Genomic DNA, 18,261 nt, shown 5'->3' with positions numbered 1-18,261 from the left:
TTCTATAATTTATTGCTGGAAGAACAAATCATCTTTACCACTCTGCAGATTGGGGATGATGAGTCAATAGAGGAGATAAGCCTCCTTGTTGGTTTTACCAGCACAGAAGAAATGGAGGGGGTGCCTAGAAGAGAAGGAAACATGGAACCATAATGGAATAATATTTGAAAGACCTATCTGTTTTTTGGTGGCACTTCTGCTCATGCATCCATGCTTTAAAGTGGCTCTGGATTGAGATCTGTTGTGTTTTCTGGAGTACACCATTGATTTTATCTCCCAGCTTTCAACTTTTTTACCATATTCTTTTCCCCATCCTTCTTCTTTCATAACTTTTTCCTTTTCTGTTGTCTGTGTGCTGACATTAGACCCCCTGGGACTGATTCTGATCTCACATACATTGGTGTAAATCAGGAGTTACTCTAATCAAGCCAGTGGAGGCACGCTGGTGTAAAATGGGTGAGATCAGGATGAGGCCTTGTCTAGAGTTTTTTCAAAGTAGAGACACTGGCCTTTATTCGCCCCTCATTTGCACTGGTTTTATTCTGGTGTGACTCAAGTGGGGTTACAGGGGTGAAAGACAGAAGAATCAGTCCCCTTTTGTAATACATGTAGCATCAGATTGGCTCTGTACAAATAAAAGAATAAGGAATAGTATGTGTTAGTTTGCTGCTGAGTTGCCATAACTTTTTATCTTTAACCGCTTTTGCCTACCCCTCCCCATGCCCATACTTCTGGCCTGGCCTAGTGCTGGGAGCTGGGCTATGCCAGCTTTATGCCACTGAGCAGTGCTCCTTGTGTTGGTGGTATCCCTAGAGTCTGCTCTATAGCCCCCTTGTGCTGGCTATAGGGGAGTGCAGGATTTAGCCCAATGGATGTACGTGGCATACTGTAACTTGCACAGATCTGACATTTAGTGGGTATGCAAAATTTAGCACTTGCATAAGAGGAAGCCGTTCCCATCAGTTCCACTGGAGGTTGCACTCATGTCGAGGGTGAAATAGCTCCCTAGCAGAGTTATGGATAGTGAAGGTGGAAATTAAACCAGATGTGTGGGTTTTATCTTACATCTTCCTGTTAGCTGCTTATCCTGCTACGTCCTCTCTCCCGGTCTCTTGGAGTATGAGTTACAAACCCACGGAATCCCAAACTAATGTCAGTAGCAGAGCACTGCTTTGCCACTTGCACACAATGGCCTGATTCTCTTCTCACTCAAAGTAATGTAAATCAGCAGTGGCTCCATGGAATCCAGCAGAATTACACCACTGATGATAAAAGGCCCGGGAGGAGAAGTGGGCCCAATTACATTTTCTGAACAAGTTACACCTGACGTAACTTACCCCATGGTTTTTGTCACTGCTGAGTTTGGCCCAGAGATTTCCATTGCAGCTGCCTTCACTTACTCCAGGCTGCATTTGGTTGAATTTGGCCTGATCTCTTTATCTTGACCATCTAGATATCATTTTAACCTTAGCCATTATGTCTTCTGAGCTGGATGTGAGGCTTCTTTAAACGGTGAAACTTACCAAAATGCTTCCAGATCATCTGGACAGTGTGGGAAAGCTTCTAGTTTTACATCCATCATGTGAAAAAAGTATATGTGCATAAGCAATGAGAAGGTATAGATTTTATTGTGCTGTAATGTTTTGTGGCTGGCTACAACAAAATATATCTGCTGCCATTATTTACAGCGGTAACGGTGAGAAATTACAAAGCCCACTCTTCATTAACCTCCAATAAGGCTGTTCCTGCAGCCAGTGATTGCCATTACATTGATGGAGTGCTAATACTGCTCAATAGCCCTGCTCTGCCTGTCTCTCCACTGAATACATCACGATCCCTGCCTCCCCTCACGCTACAGTGTACGTCCAACAGAAGGTGCTGAAATGATTGATGAATGAAGCAGCTCGTAAAGACAAGCACACTGCCCAAAGCAACAGCTGTCTAAGCCCTATCTGCTGAATAATTAGATAAATGAGCCTCAAACTAAATCTTACAGTCAGGGGTAGGAGGAAGCGAGAATATCCCCAATGGTGAAGCAGGTCTCTGAAGACTTGTGTTCCCTTATTCCAGCGTCCATTCCTGGTTATTAGTGTTTTATGCAGTTTACCTACCCCATGTTCCGTACTTCACTGCCAGGAATCCACAAGTCCCCGGCAGGCATTTGAGAGAGGGACCGATCACTGGCTCGGTTTAGCTTTTTTTCCCCCTTCCCCTGTGGACCTGACTGTTGTAGTTTCCAGCACTCACAGAAGCTTTGTTTTTCTGTGCAGATTGAGAACATAAGAAAAGGGCCATGGTGGGTCACCAAACGGGCTTACCAGAGGAAAAAACCTGCAGTTAACCAGTTCTTTCCTCTTGGTTCAAGATCAACATGTTTTTGGGGCACAGTGCGAAAGCTGGGAAGTGAGGTTCTGTCAGCCTAAATGACAGTAGTGACCATTAACAAATCTGCATTTACTAACAGCTACTGTACAGTGGTAAAGAAATAACAAAATTATTTCCCTATGCATAAAATGACAGTGCTCTGACTGACACTACTGAGCGGGAACTGTGGGTAAATGGTGACTTTTTCATGCTGGTGACCAGAGTATATAAATACAGCCGTAAAAGTGGTGTTGCAATTTAAAACAAGACCTGGTAATGAAAGCCTAAGCAGTATGGGCTTGATTCTGCTTTCACTTACATCGATGTAGATCAAGAGTAACACCATTGAAGCCAATGACAGAGTGCAGAACTGGTGAAATAGCACAATAAAGGCCTATAGGCTGGACCCAAACCCCCTTGAAATCAATTAAAGGACTCCTACTAAATTCAGTGGGCTTCTATCAAGCCCTGTATGCACACTTGCGATCATTGGGCTTGGGTCAATGCTCAAGTTTGCAAGCACTGGTGCTGCTGCCCCTGGAGTGTGCAATATTAGGAGGCAAGGCTTATGTTTAGGCAAAGAAACTTCACAATACAGAAAAAGTGGGCCACATTCTGAACTCATACAAACTGATGTAAATCCAGAGTAAGTAGACTGAGTTAATCTGGATTGACATGGGTATGAGACCAAAATTTGACCCAGAATGTTTGTTTTATCAATAGCATGTATTCCAAGAGCACGCTCTTGTGTCTTGCTTTTTTTTTTTTCCTGTTATATGGAAACAATCAGAAAGGTGTATCTGAAGCTTGACGCTGCCAAGGACCTGAACAATTATTGGGACTCAAATAAGAACTTCAGCAGGCAGTCTGAGTGGTCCTGTAAATCACAAGTGGTATATCCTAAACCCTTTAATTACAGGGGATTAGTGGGGAAGTGTAGCAATGGACTAAGGGAATAATGACACACAGGAAGCGAAGCATAAAAACCCAATTTCCTGCCTTTAAGGAGAAAAATCTCAATTTATAGTTCATTTAAATTGCAAGGCAAAGCAAAAAAGTTTTAAAGTTCTTAAACCCCACTGTTCAGCTGGCTTCAAATGAACTGCACTATATTCTCTCTTACCCAGAGCAGCAGCTGTGATCTTCAACCTGAAATTGAACTGAAAGTCTTTTAAGACCATTAGGTTCCTGGAGCTATCCCCATAGCTGAATGAATTACTGTTCTACCTTCTTTCATACTGCTTCCCTGGTGTAGTATATTGCATGGTCCTGCACTGGCTTTAAACCCATCACCCCTACCTGTTCATAAATTGCGTGTGAAATGGGAGTTCAATGGGCCATGTGGCTCCATCAGTTCTGCCTGATGTAGTCAATTCGATTTACTATTGTCATAACCAGAGTTGGAGAATTTTCTTGTGTGACATCTTCACCATTAAGTTACATAGATAATAATTAGAATATGTAATAATAATTTGCACTTCAATAGCACCTTCCATCTGAGAATCCTTAAAGCACTTGACCAATCTGATTGAATGTAGCCATACAACTTTCCTGTGAGGGAGGTGGTAATTTTACCCATTTTACAGATTGGGAAATGAAGCAGAGATCAAGGGGCTCCTGTCTATGGTCACATTGCATGTCTTTGGCAAATCCGGAAATAGAGCCCATATCTCCTGGCTCTCACTCATTTATGCTTAACCTCCAACCGTTTGCTCCAAATACTAATATCCCTTGGACCTGGATATGATGTAATGTTTTACTGTGCTTAGCATATAGTACCAGGATTACATGTGTGAATCTAAATATCAATATCCCCATTTTGCAGGCTACCTCTACTGTATCTTATACCTTTTCTGTTTATACCTTCTTCAACTATACCCAATGGCAGCTCTCTTTAGACTGTAAAGTATACTTATTTTGCACACCTAGGGCTCAATTCTTCTTCCAATTAATTTGGTGTAAAGCAGGAATAACTCAATTGAAGTCAAGGGAGTTACAATGGGATGAAACTGGTGTAATTGAGAGCAGAGTCAGGCTCCTACAAAATGCTAAATCAGTGGTAACCCTTTGTTACTACTCTCACTCACTTTTCACCTCAGTTATACACCGTGTTTAATTTACAGCACTATTTTTGTTCACATTCATTTTGTCCAAGAGATTTCCATGACAGTTGCATTTCTTTTTCCAGGTCTAGATTTGCCCCATAATGCATTTGTGTCTAATAAAAACCTGTCTATGTTCTATTAGTCTTTTTTCAGAGAAGACAGTCCTTTTAGAGAGGTCTCCAAAAGAGTCATTCCAACTTGGTGACTGAAACTGTGGTGTCTCCTTAAAATATCTGCTAAAAGCCACACTAAGTGACATTGTAGATTAATGGTCGAAGGGACAGCTCCCATGTTTAATTCAAGGAATATTTACTTTTGGAAACTAATATAAATATTACCTTTCCATACGGTGTATACTATTTGGAAGAAAACTGTTTAAATTCATATGGAAAATAATGATGTGAAGTTGATCCACTTTTTCATAGTCTTAGACAATTTTTAAACACCTCCTCTTTGCCATTTCATCATACAAGAAAGGTCAGCTAAGACATTTTGGGTCTAATTAGCTCTTACAGCAGTTTTGACCCACTCCAGTTGACATTAGTGGAGCTGCGTCTGATTTTCAGTCACGTGAGATCAGAATCTGGAAGTCCTTGCATCTGGTTTATAGTGGGCATCTACTAAGTTGACAAGGGCACAGTGATTTGCCTACAGTCATTACACCGTCTCTTAACTGGGGTTACAATCCAGAATGCTCTGGTCAACATAATCATTCTTCACTTGGACCAATAGAAAATTCTCAGTCTCTTCTTCAAAACAAATGAAAGACCAATGCGCTGGAAATATCAATGTACATTGCAGCATAGTGTCGTCATCTCACCTCACATGTACAGAATAAAGCTCACATATACCAGAAGGCCAGGAACTAGTAAGCAAATAATTTATGCTATCTATCTTTGGGGTCACTCCTGATGAACTCGTGATGGCGATTTATTCAGCATATTTGCCACTAATGATAGTAAATTTTATAATTTCAGCTACACTGGCTTTTTACGCCAGTGAGAGAGAAACCTGGCTCCTGAAACTTCTGCCATCCAAAGAGCAGAAACATTTGCTGGAGAATAGAACGGTCAGTTATGTTAATTCAGCAATGAGACAAAATGGGCCTAATTCTGATTTCACTTATACAGGTGTAAATCAGGAGTAACTCCACTGCAGCTAAGGGAGTTACACTGGTGTAAAACCGGTGTAATTGAGATTAGAATCAGTCCTGGGGTGTATTCAGTCAGTTCTGCTCCCTGCATGAAGTGATCAGGAGTTTGCAGGATGTGGGTTGATAGCACTCAAATACACCACCTGAACACACAGAAAAAATAGATTTTAAAAGCGCATCAGGCAGTTTATTTTTATTTACAGTGTTATGTCAGTTTGATTTCCAGCAGATCAATCTCATGCTCCAAATGTTGGCATCCGTTTAAAAATATAGGACACTGCAGAGAAAGCAAACAGGGAGCAAGATGCAAGCAGGAAAACTGTTAAAGGTTTATATTGGCTCTTTTGTTTTCTTGCCCTGCTAGGGACTTCTTGCTGTGCTACCACCCTCCCCCATTGACTTGACTGGTGATCTCTCGCTGAACTGCCTGGAGAATTGCATCTGCTATAAATTAATTATATTGAGCCAAATTCAGCCCTAGAGCTCCAGTGGGTGTAACTCCCACTTTCTTCAATGGTAGCTCCGCCTACCTATGGCAGAGCTGAACAGAATGCCTTTAACACAATATGGAAAGTGGGAAGGCATAACAAAAAAGGCTTCTTAAATTAGGGATTGGGAAGGAAAGTGAAACAAACAGTGAGGCTGAATAAATGAGACCAGAACCTTCCACACTCCAGCAATGTTTCTCTGCTTTACCTTAATTGGTAGTGGAACACAGAACAGAAAGCCTGTGTACAGTCTTAACCAGACTCCCTGTCTAATGATCAAATTGTTTTCTCATGATAAGAGATTTCGGGCCAAATCACCTCTTTTAAGCATGGGTGTACGCAGAAGGGAACACACAAATACTGAATGGACTACGTTAATGCCTGGTGTAATTCCACTGTCAGTGGAGTTATAGCAAGGATGAATTTGTCCCAGTGAGTTTGAACTCACCAAGCTTCTGATTTAATCTCCTCTCAGTTTGGAGGGCTAGTGCCACCGTGAAGGGGGATCCCCATCCACAAGGAGTGCCATCCCAAATGGGGAGAGGAGCATTTGGCATTGGGTCCATTCCCCTCTTGTGCACACAGACTATATTCAGATGGTAATTTGCATGAAATTGCTCTGTTTGCATTGCAGAGAGAAAGAAACTGTAATTTGCCTCAAAATTTGGAAATAGTCTTCTCTTGAGGCATATATGCCACTTTCATAATGTTAACAGTAGTTATGCTTTCACGCTATGATGAGGACACCACTTAATGCACTGCCACTTGTCCAAACTTGTGTGTTTGATACGACTGACATAATTCAGAAGCTTTTAACCATTAAGTTCTGTCTGGTTGTCGTCTTGAAGTCAGTCTGCTTCCGGACAAAACAACACAGCTGTGACTTGAAAGGAAATACACTGGAGTTGACAAAGATGGGGAATGTATCCTACAAAGTTTAAAAAGTCATGTGCCAAATAATAGTAAAATTACTGAAGGGACCAAAGCTGTGTTGAATTATCAGTGGTTTTGCTTATATGTAAATTGCTTACAAGTTTGGTTAAGGATACTGAATAACCTCATTACATCCCACAGAGATGTATCTTAGTCATAGAAATAACACCTTGTTATGTACTCATCTAATGGGTTGTGAGCGAACGTGTTTTAACACATCCTTTAACGCTTATTACATTCCAGACCCTTGGAGATAATTTCAAAAGCTGACCATTAAAACTAGGCTCTTTCACAACTCTTTGATGACACTACGAACTGGGCATTTCATGTCGGCATTTGGATTAGAAATTAAAAGGTGTAAATTACAGCTCTAGCTTTTATGTGCTTGCTTTATTGATCAGTCGTCTTCATAGAAACAGCATCAGCCTCGATAGCTTAGCAGCCTAGATTACCTTTTGGTTTGCTTAATTGGTCTACCAGGATGCAGTTAATTTTCTATTTACGTGAATCACAAGACAAAAAAGGTGATGTAATACCTTTGTACTAGAGTAACAGAGACATTAAAATACATTGATGTGCCCGGTAATTATTAAATACACAAGTTGACCATTAAGGCAAGAGAGAGCGGGTTCTCGGCCTTATTAATTGTGCACTTTAGGCCAAATCCTGCTTCCTTTACAAACACTTAGATGTCTATTGACCTCAGTGGTCCCACTGGCTTGAGTAAAGCAAGAATGATTTGGCTCATTGAAATTTGAAAGCCCATTTAAAAAATCCTAAACTCTAGTATATTTAATGCTCTAATTAAATGTGGTTTTCTTTCTGTGTTTGCTGACAGGTGAAAGTCATGGTGCGCATTTGTTCCACCCTTGCCAGGGATACGTCTGAATCCAGCTCTTTCTTAAAGGTTGATCCCCGTAAGAAGCAAATTACTCTGTATGACCCATTGTCCTGTGGAGGCCAGAACACCTTCCAGAAAAGGGGCAATCAGGTTCCCCCCAAGATGTTTGCATTTGATGCAGTTTTCCCCCAAGATGCATCTCAGGTAGGCAATGTATGACTTGGACTAACAAGGATCTAAGATGTTTTCCAGTTAGCACAAGTGTGCCCAAGAGGCAAATTCATCCCTGCTGTAATTTCAGAGATTTCACTGGAGCTAGATCAGGGATTAATTTGGTCCATAGATACCAGCAGTATTGTGACAAATATATTAAATCAAATCTCTATAATATGATGATCAGCTTTGCTTTAATCCAGTGGTTCTCAAACTCTGGGTCAGGACCCCAAAGTGGGTCAGGACCTCATTTTAATGGGGTCGCCAGGGCTAGCTTAGATTTAGGCTAGCTTTAGCCCCCAAATCCAGGGTGGCAGGGATTGGGCAGGCTAAGGCTTCAGTCCCCCCCTCCTGGGGCCGTGTATTAATTTTTGTTGTCTGAAGGGGGTCATGGCGCAAAGAAGTTTGAGAACCCCTGCTTTAATCTTTTGCATTTCATGTGCAATAAACCATACCAGTGATATAAAATGTTGCCTAGCCTGTGAATAAACACCAGATAGAAGTATTTGATGGTACCCTTTCAACGGTTTTTTGGTTAGTGCTCATGTTGATCATATCAGTGTTGCAAGTCAATAATGTGAAGGTGGCTAATCCTACATTCTATCCTCAACTCATTAAGAAGTTGAGGAATATTTATGTGGGGTTTTGCCACCCAGTTCAGTATAAGAAGAGACAGGCTTTACCACAGATATATAAATAATTAGTGGTAATATTAATTATGGATTAGAAAACAATAGAGTAACAAAATGTCTGTAAACTGGACCAATGGAGAAGCAACCACCAAGGTCTTATCTACAGTAGGAAATTTTCCCTAAAAATCCTAAATGTTGCTACTACTGGCTGAGCTCCAGCTGATGGGCACAGTGTAAGAAGTGGAATAGAATAGTTTAGACAGGGGTCTGGGTGTCTGCTTGTGTTATCTAAACCTGCTCAGGGTGAATCTGTATGACAAGGTGCTTAAAACACCGCCGGCTACCAGCATCTTGTCTTCATTAGGGCTCCTACAATTGCTAACAGCTGTGGAGATTCAAAGCAAAGGTGGGAAATTTTAGAAAATATTTCCTAGTGAAGACAAGACAAAAGGGTGTGTATCTCGTTCATAGACTCCCACCCACCCCCCGCACAAACTCTCCAACCCACCTGACAGCAGAATTGTAACACTTTCACTGCATCCAAAATTCTGGCCATAAATTGCTAAACAACAGCAAAAATGGTTGAAAAAATGCAATTTTTTAAAGAAAAAAGGTAAACAAAAAAAGGCCAAGTGAATCCTATTTTACATCCAGCTTTACCAAATAATGAGCCTCTCCTCTTCCATTATGCACATTTCACCCACCTCTGCTTAGCAGGTGCGAAGTCTGTTTAGAATAAAAGAGCCATCTGCCATTTCTCAACATACAGAACTTTTACAAGGATAATGAAGTTTCAGCACCTCGTGCTGAAGCAAATGGACTAGGGCTTCCACAAAGGGCATTTAATTGTCTCAGAACCAAGTCCTAATCACCTTACTCACGTGAGTAGTCTCATTAACTTCAATGGGGCAACTCACATATGTCAGGCATGTGAGTTTGGGCCCTTAGAGACAACGCCATACTACTGGAAATCAGCAATGACATTTTGGTGCTGTCACAGCCATTAATATTCTATGATGTTCTATTAATTTTTTTTATTATTAAATATCTTTGTCAATCCTGTTCTACCAATGGCAGGCTGAAGTGTGTGCTGGGACGGTGGCTGAGGTGATCCAGTCAGTGGTGAATGGGGCAGACGGCTGCGTGTTCTGCTTTGGCCATGCGAAACTGGGTTGGTATTGTTACATTTCCTTACTCAAACTGCAAAGTTTCTACTTCAAGTCTTAAATGATTTTTATTTTAGGTTAAGGAAAACAACCGCTTCTAAACTGCCTGTGTTCAGTGCACTATTATGTGTATGAAATTGGAACACCCCAGTCATGCACGTGTCTTTTCCCTACCTGGTCCTCCTTTCTCTTTTGTCCATTTATTCCATTGTTGCATATTGTCTAATTCCTAGATTGTGAGGTCTCAGCAGCATGGGCTGCCTTTGTGTGTGTTTGTTCAGTACTTTGTACAATGGAGTTCTGAGCCCTGCCTGTTGTCCTTAGGCACTACTGCAGTGGAAGTAATAGTAATAATAATAATTTGGTGATTAATGAATTATCCCATAGTAATCTACAATTTTTATGAATATATTCAGCATTAGAAATCTGTGCAATGATTGCAGTCTTATGGGCTGCTACAAACTGACTATATTCCTTCAAGTATTCGATGTTTGTGATTCAAAATGTAAGCATTGAGGCTGGGTGCCTAAATCGCATGATGTTTTTTGCTGTTCTTTGGTGGATGACCTACCCATTATAAACCACTTTCTTTTCTGCCTGAAACAAATTCTATTTCATCATTAATTGAATCTTCAGTGACTAGCCAATAATTTGCTTCTGCAACCATTTGCATGATCAGAACTTTCAATGATGACAAAAAGAGTGTCATCAAAACAAGATTCTTTTAGAAGACACTAAAATTCTAACGTAATTTTATGTACTGCTCATCTGTATCTAGAGGTATCTGTTGGGAAACGCTGACTCTTTAATGGCAACAACTTTGCCACCTTTATTACTGCCTGGAAAGTGATCCCACGCAGTTCTACCATGTAAAAAAAACACTTCAAGGAAACTTCCATTCTTCAGGCAATGAAGACGTACAGTTCTCTGTCAGGCACTGGTTGTCTCAAGTTGCATCCAAAATGGAGGCACCCAGAATTGATGAATACTTGAAGTCTCAGGCCTTCATGTCTTGCTTAAGGCCAGAGAGTAAGTGAGGCAATGCCAGCTATAGAGTCCATGCTCCCAATCGAGTGTCCTACCAATTGGCCAACTCTGCCTCCCGATTTTCACGTTTTTAAATTATCTAATCTAGACTGAGATAAAGTATAAAGCATTAGCTGTCAATGTGCAGCTGCTTCATTAACTGCCTTCTCCACCATTCCCTCTGCTACAGAGACACACAGACAGTTTCACAAAGAGTTGTAAAGTCTAAAAATATCTTGCTGCACTAATCTTCTTAACATTAGATTCCACTTATGTCCATAATTCATGAAATGAAATAAGGTAAGAAAAAAAGCCACGAGAAATTGTCTAAAATGTGTGCATATCAATATCGTTCATGTGTCAGCTATAGAAAGAGCTATAAATGAGAAAGATTCTGAAAACTTAACTATGTGTATTATTTGAAGTAATACAGAAAACAGAGTAAGATAATACTGTATGCATGCTTTTAATTAACAGATGTTTTAAACAGAGACAGGTCTGCACCAAAATCCTGGTTCCAGAGAACACCAAACTTAGGGAACGTTTTGATCTGGATCCAAACTCCACATCGTGGGACCACCTCTGGACCAGATGATCGGATATGCCTAGCTTCTGCTGAGTGTAGCTAAGGGGGGCGTGGGAAATGCAGAAAAGAGCCAGCTGCAGCTCCCTGATCCCGGGGCCAGCTCTATGCATTTCCAGCCCCAGCATCCTATAGAACCATCTAGGGGTTGCTCTAAAGTATGCTGGCTAGTAACATTCCTCCCACCAGGAGATCATTTCCAAACTAGGGATTGTTGGAGCACATGACATTCGCCCACCCTCCACCCTACCCGACATGCCCTCTACACTGTTGGCTGCAGAGTGGTGTAGGAGCCAGCTATATCCCAGCTAAGGATTCCGTGAATGTTAGGGGAATCTTCATCTAGGAAGATCTGGCTGTTTTTCAGCCCCTTTACAGTGGCAGAATGATGCAGAGAAATGGATCACAGCTCTGGTTCTAGCCTACCAGTTTTAAATGCTGTCATTTGTCCTTTCTTTCCGTCTGTCTGTCTGTCTTTAGTAAAGGAAATGGTTTTCCTGAGCCTGTGCAGAATAATGTCACTTGACAGAAAGCTCTGGATGCACTGAGTGTAATTTAGTTTTTTTTTCTCCCCTCCCTCCTACCTGACAGGAAAGTCATACACCATGATTGGAAAAGATGATTCCATGCAGAACCTAGGCATAATCCCCTGCGCCATCTCATGGCTCTTCAAGCTGATTAATGAACGGAAAGAGAAGACGGGGGCCCGCTTCTCAGTCCGGATCTCTGCAGTGGAAGTGTGGGGGAAAGAAGAAAATCTGAGGGACTTACTGTCAGAAGTAGCTACAGGCAGCCTGCAGGATGGTCAGTCCCCAGGTGTCTACCTTTGTGAGGACCCAATCTGTGGCATGCAGGTGAATGAATTTAAGATTTATTTTAAATGGAAACTAAACTCTAGCAATGTGATATATAGGCTTGAAAGGATTAGATTTTCATCAGTAAATGCTGGTAAACCTCAATTGCTCCATACACACAAAAGTGATAAAAATATTTCCATCCATGATAACTGAACTTTCCAGATAGACAAAGTAAGAAAAATGCTTCTTGAGAACTTATTCGAGTTTGGTTTAAGGATATTTACTTGTCTATTTTGATGTGATGCTGGCAATATTTGATTTAACAGTTATAAAGCTTTAACTTTTTGATTCTCAATGTCTACTGTCATTTAAATAATTATTATCCGACCCTCCCCAATTTCCTGTAACTGTGAAAATTTAATTTGATAAAAATTAAAATATGCTTAAACCTTGATATTATTCATCAAAATTATCAAAACAATTAAATCAAATTCTGCCAAGCCTAGTGATATTTTTCTGAGCTACTGAGATGGTAGAACTCAAATTCAAGAACTACTTGAAGCATAAACTTTGCAGACTTGAATGTGTTTACTTTGAAACACACAAGAACTTTATGACCTGCAGCTGTGGGGCCATCTGCTTTCCTGGCCTCAATATTTGTACCTCCAATATGACTGATGATGAGCAGGGGTTGATGTTTGCAATAAAATTTGAAAACATTCAGAACAAACAAAATTCACCTTCTCCTCACCCCCCCTAAAAAAAGAGAAGAACTCTGATCTCTTTTATAAAACAACAAGCTAAAATATTTACAGTATTGCACAAATAGCTGGAAGCCATTTATATGGCTGTTTATCTCTCTATAAACTACATTATTCATAACATTAGCATTAGCAATGTTGTAGGAAGTATTAATAGCTACTTATTAATTGTTGCCAAGAAATAAATGTTAGAGCTGGGCAAGCCAAGAATAACTCCAACTCTCTTCAGGCGTGGAGAGTCAGCAGGAACACCTAAGTAGTTCATATTACCTCCTGGGCAACCACTAGAAAGTCTATGGCTTTTTTACTTTTACTTAGTTGGTACAAAAAATGCCCACTCTTTCCTTTTACTAAATACACAGCAACAGGCCTTGTCCCCATGTGAGCTCACAAGTTGTGGGGAAATCCACGACAAGGCACAATTACAGTCTCTGAGCACCTAGCAGCCTCAGGGCACCAATCACCTTAGAGAGTGGGGACAGCAGAAGCAGGACCACAGGATGATGTACAGTATTGTCAATCCCAACTATCAAAGTGCAGTATGTAGAAAATAAGGGCCTAAAGGTTTCACAGCTTCATACAACACAACTGAATTAATGCTTGATATACTCAGAGGAAAAGAAGGTAAAATGTTCTATTAATATATGTACAAAATCAGCAACATAATTCCTATATGTCATATTATTCTTAATCGGAGTTTAGTGTATATGGTTTTGAAGATTATCTTGTTGCTTACAAGGTGAGGTTGTTTTAATATAGATCTACCACAAACTGTGCTCTGCACCAACTGAGAAAATATGCGTTAGTAAGAAAGCAAGTAGATTAGTGGGACTTGGTTAGGCGGATTCTAGCCTTCTAATGACTTTATTCACCCTTTATTTGGGTTCCCTCTCTTTTAGAAGCGGAACTTACTCCTGGGCTGCACTCATAGTAAGGGCTGAAAAAGGAAACTTGTCAGTGTATTTAAACCTCTCAGACAAACAGGCCTTCCCTGTAGTCTGTGGACCAGCTCTGTGTATTACCAACACCAATGCCATCATGAGTATATGGACAATTATTAAAAATTAACAGGGCATGGATTAAAAACTAGCTAACTGATAGGTCTCAAAATGTAATTGTAAACAGGGAATCGTCATCTAGCGGGTGTGTTTCCAGTGGGGTCATGCAGGGTCAGTTCTTATCCCAATGCTATTTAACATTTTTATCAATGACTTGAAAGAAAACATAAAATCATCACTGATAAAGTTTGCAGATGACACAAAAATAGGAGGAGAGGTAAATAATGAAGAGAGGTCACTGATACAGAGCAAGCTGGGCACGGGCAAACACTATCATTTTGGAGAGAGAAGAGCAGTTTACATTCCCAACTCTGAAGACTGTGACTGAGGTCCAGCAAATGCGATTGTATGTACGTGACATGTGCTTCGTCCAATGGATTGCCTTTGACCAGCTTGTGGGGGAAAACACAAGGGTGCTTCCTCTCCTTTGTGTTCTTCCTCCACCTCTCACAAGGGCTGAGTACAGTCTACAGACTTTTGGTTTCCCAGAGTGCAGGGACTGCTCCCTCCTCAGTCCCTGGCACACAAGCCATAGCCCTGTGCCTGCCCATCTGCCCCAGTCAGCAGAGCTGGCCAGGTACAGAGAAGGGAGCATTCTGGAGAGCTCTGGGATATATTGTGCCTCTCTGAAGGGCAGTCCAGCTCAGAATTCCCCCTGGCATGTTGAGAGCCTGAACCAGTTGTTCCCTGCTGTTGCAAGGCCTGTAGGTGCTATTGCAGTGGGAAGCACAAGTCAGGGCAACCCTGGCAACCCCTGAATAGGGGAGACCCAACCCTCCTTTGCTTGGTCCCTTCACAGACTGTAGCACAGGTACCGGGAGGCATCCACTCAATAGTTCTAACTTCTCCACACTGTGATTCCCTCGCTGATATTAGCAAGCCTCTAGGTTGTCACATCCAGGGAGATGCAAAAACAGCACTTCCATGTGACATTTGGGTTTTCTTTTTTTAAAAACAAACTGAATACGTAGAGGAACCTTGTGCCCATTAGTGATCCCTGCTTCCATCAATGTGACTGAGAAGTGTCATGTTCTTTTGTTGTTGTTGTTTTAAACACGGGCTGCAGCCAATGCAAAGCCTCCTCGTGGACATTTTTGGGGCCTAAGTGCAGAGAAAAGCAAGAACGAGGACCTGGGCATGTACAATGTGTATAAAAAGACACATGAATTTATATCTCTGCTACAGTGGTTCATTTCTGTGTTAAATCTCAAAAGGGGATAACGCAGTAATCCCACTTTAGCAGCGCAAACACAGTAGTAATGCCTGTTAACTGACAGCTCTGAAACTGAATGGCAATGAACTGCAAACGGTGGTGCTTAAAAACCAACTGCAAGTCCAAGGTAATGTGATATAATACGCGGCTTAAGGTTTAGGAAAGTAATGCAACATAGACACTTACACGTATCCTTCCATCCCCCTAGGAGTACGTCTAGTCCTTAGATTTTCATAGAACTGCAGCCAAAGGTACAGCTGTATATTCTCAGGCAAAAACCTGGACATGGCAATCTATCTTCTGAAGCATCTGGTACTGGCCAAGCTCATTGACAGGACAGCTGAACCCTGGGAAGGGCCGGCTCCAGGCACCAGCCCACCAAGCATGTGCTTGGGGCGGCGCCTGGAGGGGGGCGGCGCGGCAGGGCGCTCCGGCCCGAGAGCAGGGCCGCGACTGGGCTCGCCGCCCTCCCCGCGGCGCTCTGGCCGCCGGGGGCTCTCCGCCCTCCCCTCGGCACTCTGGCCACCGGGGAGGGCGGAGAGCTGCGGCGGGCTCTCCGCCCTGCTCCCAGCACTCTGGCCGCCGGGGAGAGCAGAGAGCCTCGGCCGGGCTCGCCGCCCTCCCCCCGGCGCTCTGGCCACTGGCGCTCTGGCCGCCGGGGAGAGCGGAGAGCCTCGGCCGGGCTCTCCGCCCTCCTCCCGGCGCTCTGGCCGCCGGGGGCTCTCCGCCCTCCTCCCGGCGCTCTGGCCGCTGGGGAGAGTGGAGAGCCCCGGCTGGGCTCTCCGCCCTCCTCCCGGTGCTCTGGCCGCCGGGGAGAGCAGAGAGCCTCGGCCGGGCTCGCCGCCCTCCCCCCGGCGCTCTGGCCACTGGCGCTCTGGCCGCCGGGGAGAGCGGAGAGCCTCGGCCGGGCTCTCCGCCCTCCTCCCGGCGCTCTGGCCGCCGGGGGCTCTCCGCCCTCCTCCCGGCGCTCTGGCCGCTGGGGAGAGTGGAGAGCCCCGGCTGGGCTCTCCGCCCTCCTCCCGGTGCTCTGGCCGCCGGGGGCTCTCCGCCCTCCTCCCGGCGCTCTGGCCGCCGGGGAGAGCAGAGCCGCGGTGGGCTCGCCGCCCTCCCCCCGGCGCTCCGGCCGGTCGGGGATTGCGCGGCGCCCTCCCCTGCCGCGCTGGCGGGGGGGGGGGGGCACGCAGCGGATCTGATCCAGTATCACAATCCTATGTCCCTAGTGCATTTAGCTGTGCTTAGACTTCAGGGCACCAAGAATGTTACCTGCTAGTGCTGAAATCCACCCAACAGAGCTTCTTTATTTGCTTTCCCCTGTGTTGCCTTTCAGCTTCAAAACCAGAGTGAGCTCCGTGCCCCCACTGCGGAGAAGGCTGCCTTCTTCCTCGATGCAGCGATAGCCTCCCGCCGAAGCAACCAGCGAGACTGTGATGAGGAGGACCACAGGAACTCGCACATGCTCTTCACTCTGCACATCTACCAATACCGAATGGAGAAGAGCGGCAAAGGTGGCAGTAAGTCATTCCGTTTTCTTCTGTGTCCTCACCACATGCAATTCTATAAACTGGTGTCCTTGAAAAGACTAGGGGCCAAATTGTCTCCTGGTATACATTAGCTGATTAGCATCGCTCCATTGAAAATGCTAACAGAGCCCAAGTCATTCGTGACGAGAAGTTGTTATCTGTTGGCTGTTCAGTTGCCTTTGTGGTGTGAATTAGTGGACAGGTCTATACATCTAAATGAAAAACACCATCAGACTTGGCCTTAATTATCACCCCTTGCTGTGAGCCTCAGCACAGAAGCAAAGGATCAAAAGACCATGGAAACTGAAGGTTCTTTTCATCAGTAGGGGATAGCCTCAATTGAGGATAATACTACTACTTTCTCTATCATGTCCGTGTAGACTGATAAACTCTGCAGGGCAGGGATTGTTTCTTCTTATATGTTTCTATAGTGCCCAGCACAATAAGGTCAACATCTCAGAGCTTCTAGGCACTATTGTAAAACAAATAATATTTAGATTGTGAATTCTTTGACTCAAGGACTGCCTCTTGCTATGTGTTTGTACAGTGCCTGGCACCATGAGGACATGCTCTTGTTTGGTAGCACTACTCTAATACAAATGATAAATAAAAACAATAATTCTCACTCAGTACTTCCTCAGGAAAAATTCCCATTGATTTTGAGGGACTAAGAACTTCTGGCTCTGGACCTGTTTTTGTTTGGTTGGTTTTTTTTAATAAATTGCAAACCTGTTTGTTTTCATTGTTACAGAATTAGCCCTTAAGAGAGGTTCTGAGAGCTTTTACAAAGGCATTTCTGTCTGGGGAAAGCCAAGGACCAAGAAGACAAAAATGCTTCAAAACTATTGTAGGAGAGTCTGTTGCACATATTGTAGCAGTCCCCAGAGCAGGAAGTCGCTGTGAATGCTGTAACATACTGGCATGGCAACGTGCCAGCTGTCCCACATGCTCAGAAGCAAACACTGTAGCCATTCCCAGCACTAGACCCTTTGGGTTCCCATAAACGCTTGCCATACAATGAATACAGGGTTGCTTTACTCGGGCTGCCAGAAACAAATATTGCAGTTACCTGTGGCGCTGTGGTCTTGAGTTACGAACAAAAGATAGTAAACACAACATCCAGCAGCTCCCAATCTAGCCCCTGGGGGGCCGAACAGTACAGGGAATGACGGTAGGGCTACTTGGGCCTAGTGCCAGGAGTACTCGCATTAGAGCCAACAGCATACTGGTCAGAGTCCAGTCCTTTTTGTCCGACCCGTTATCTTGTTCTGACCCATCCATACAAACCACCCCCACCTTTGCAGCCCGTTGCTTGGTATCCATCACTAACACTGTCCCCCTTCCAAGCAACGGGCTGCTCCCATTCTGGCTTTCTGCCCTTCAGTCCCAGCTCCCAAGCTGTCCATAC

At 43.5% G+C, this 18,261-nt stretch overlaps 1 protein-coding gene across 1 annotated transcript in view; it reads left to right on the top strand.

Annotated features, from left to right (window-relative positions):
- Window positions 1-18,261, top strand: part of KIF26B (kinesin family member 26B) — a 421,406-nt gene that overhangs the window by 319,539 nt on the left and 83,606 nt on the right. The window contains exons 6-9 of the mRNA XM_054023876.1: window positions 7,882-8,088; window positions 9,807-9,900; window positions 12,096-12,358; window positions 16,661-16,844. Of these exons, the coding sequence (XP_053879851.1) occupies window positions 7,882-8,088; window positions 9,807-9,900; window positions 12,096-12,358; window positions 16,661-16,844 (748 nt within the window). The remainder of the gene's footprint in view (window positions 1-7,881; window positions 8,089-9,806; window positions 9,901-12,095; window positions 12,359-16,660; window positions 16,845-18,261) is intronic.

Source organism: Malaclemys terrapin, chromosome 3 (assembly GCF_027887155.1).
Source record: "Malaclemys terrapin pileata isolate rMalTer1 chromosome 3, rMalTer1.hap1, whole genome shotgun sequence".
Taxonomy (NCBI): domain Eukaryota; kingdom Metazoa; phylum Chordata; order Testudines; family Emydidae; genus Malaclemys; species Malaclemys terrapin.
Note: the sequence above shows the minus strand (reverse complement) of the source record. Positions and strands in the feature narration are given on the sequence as shown.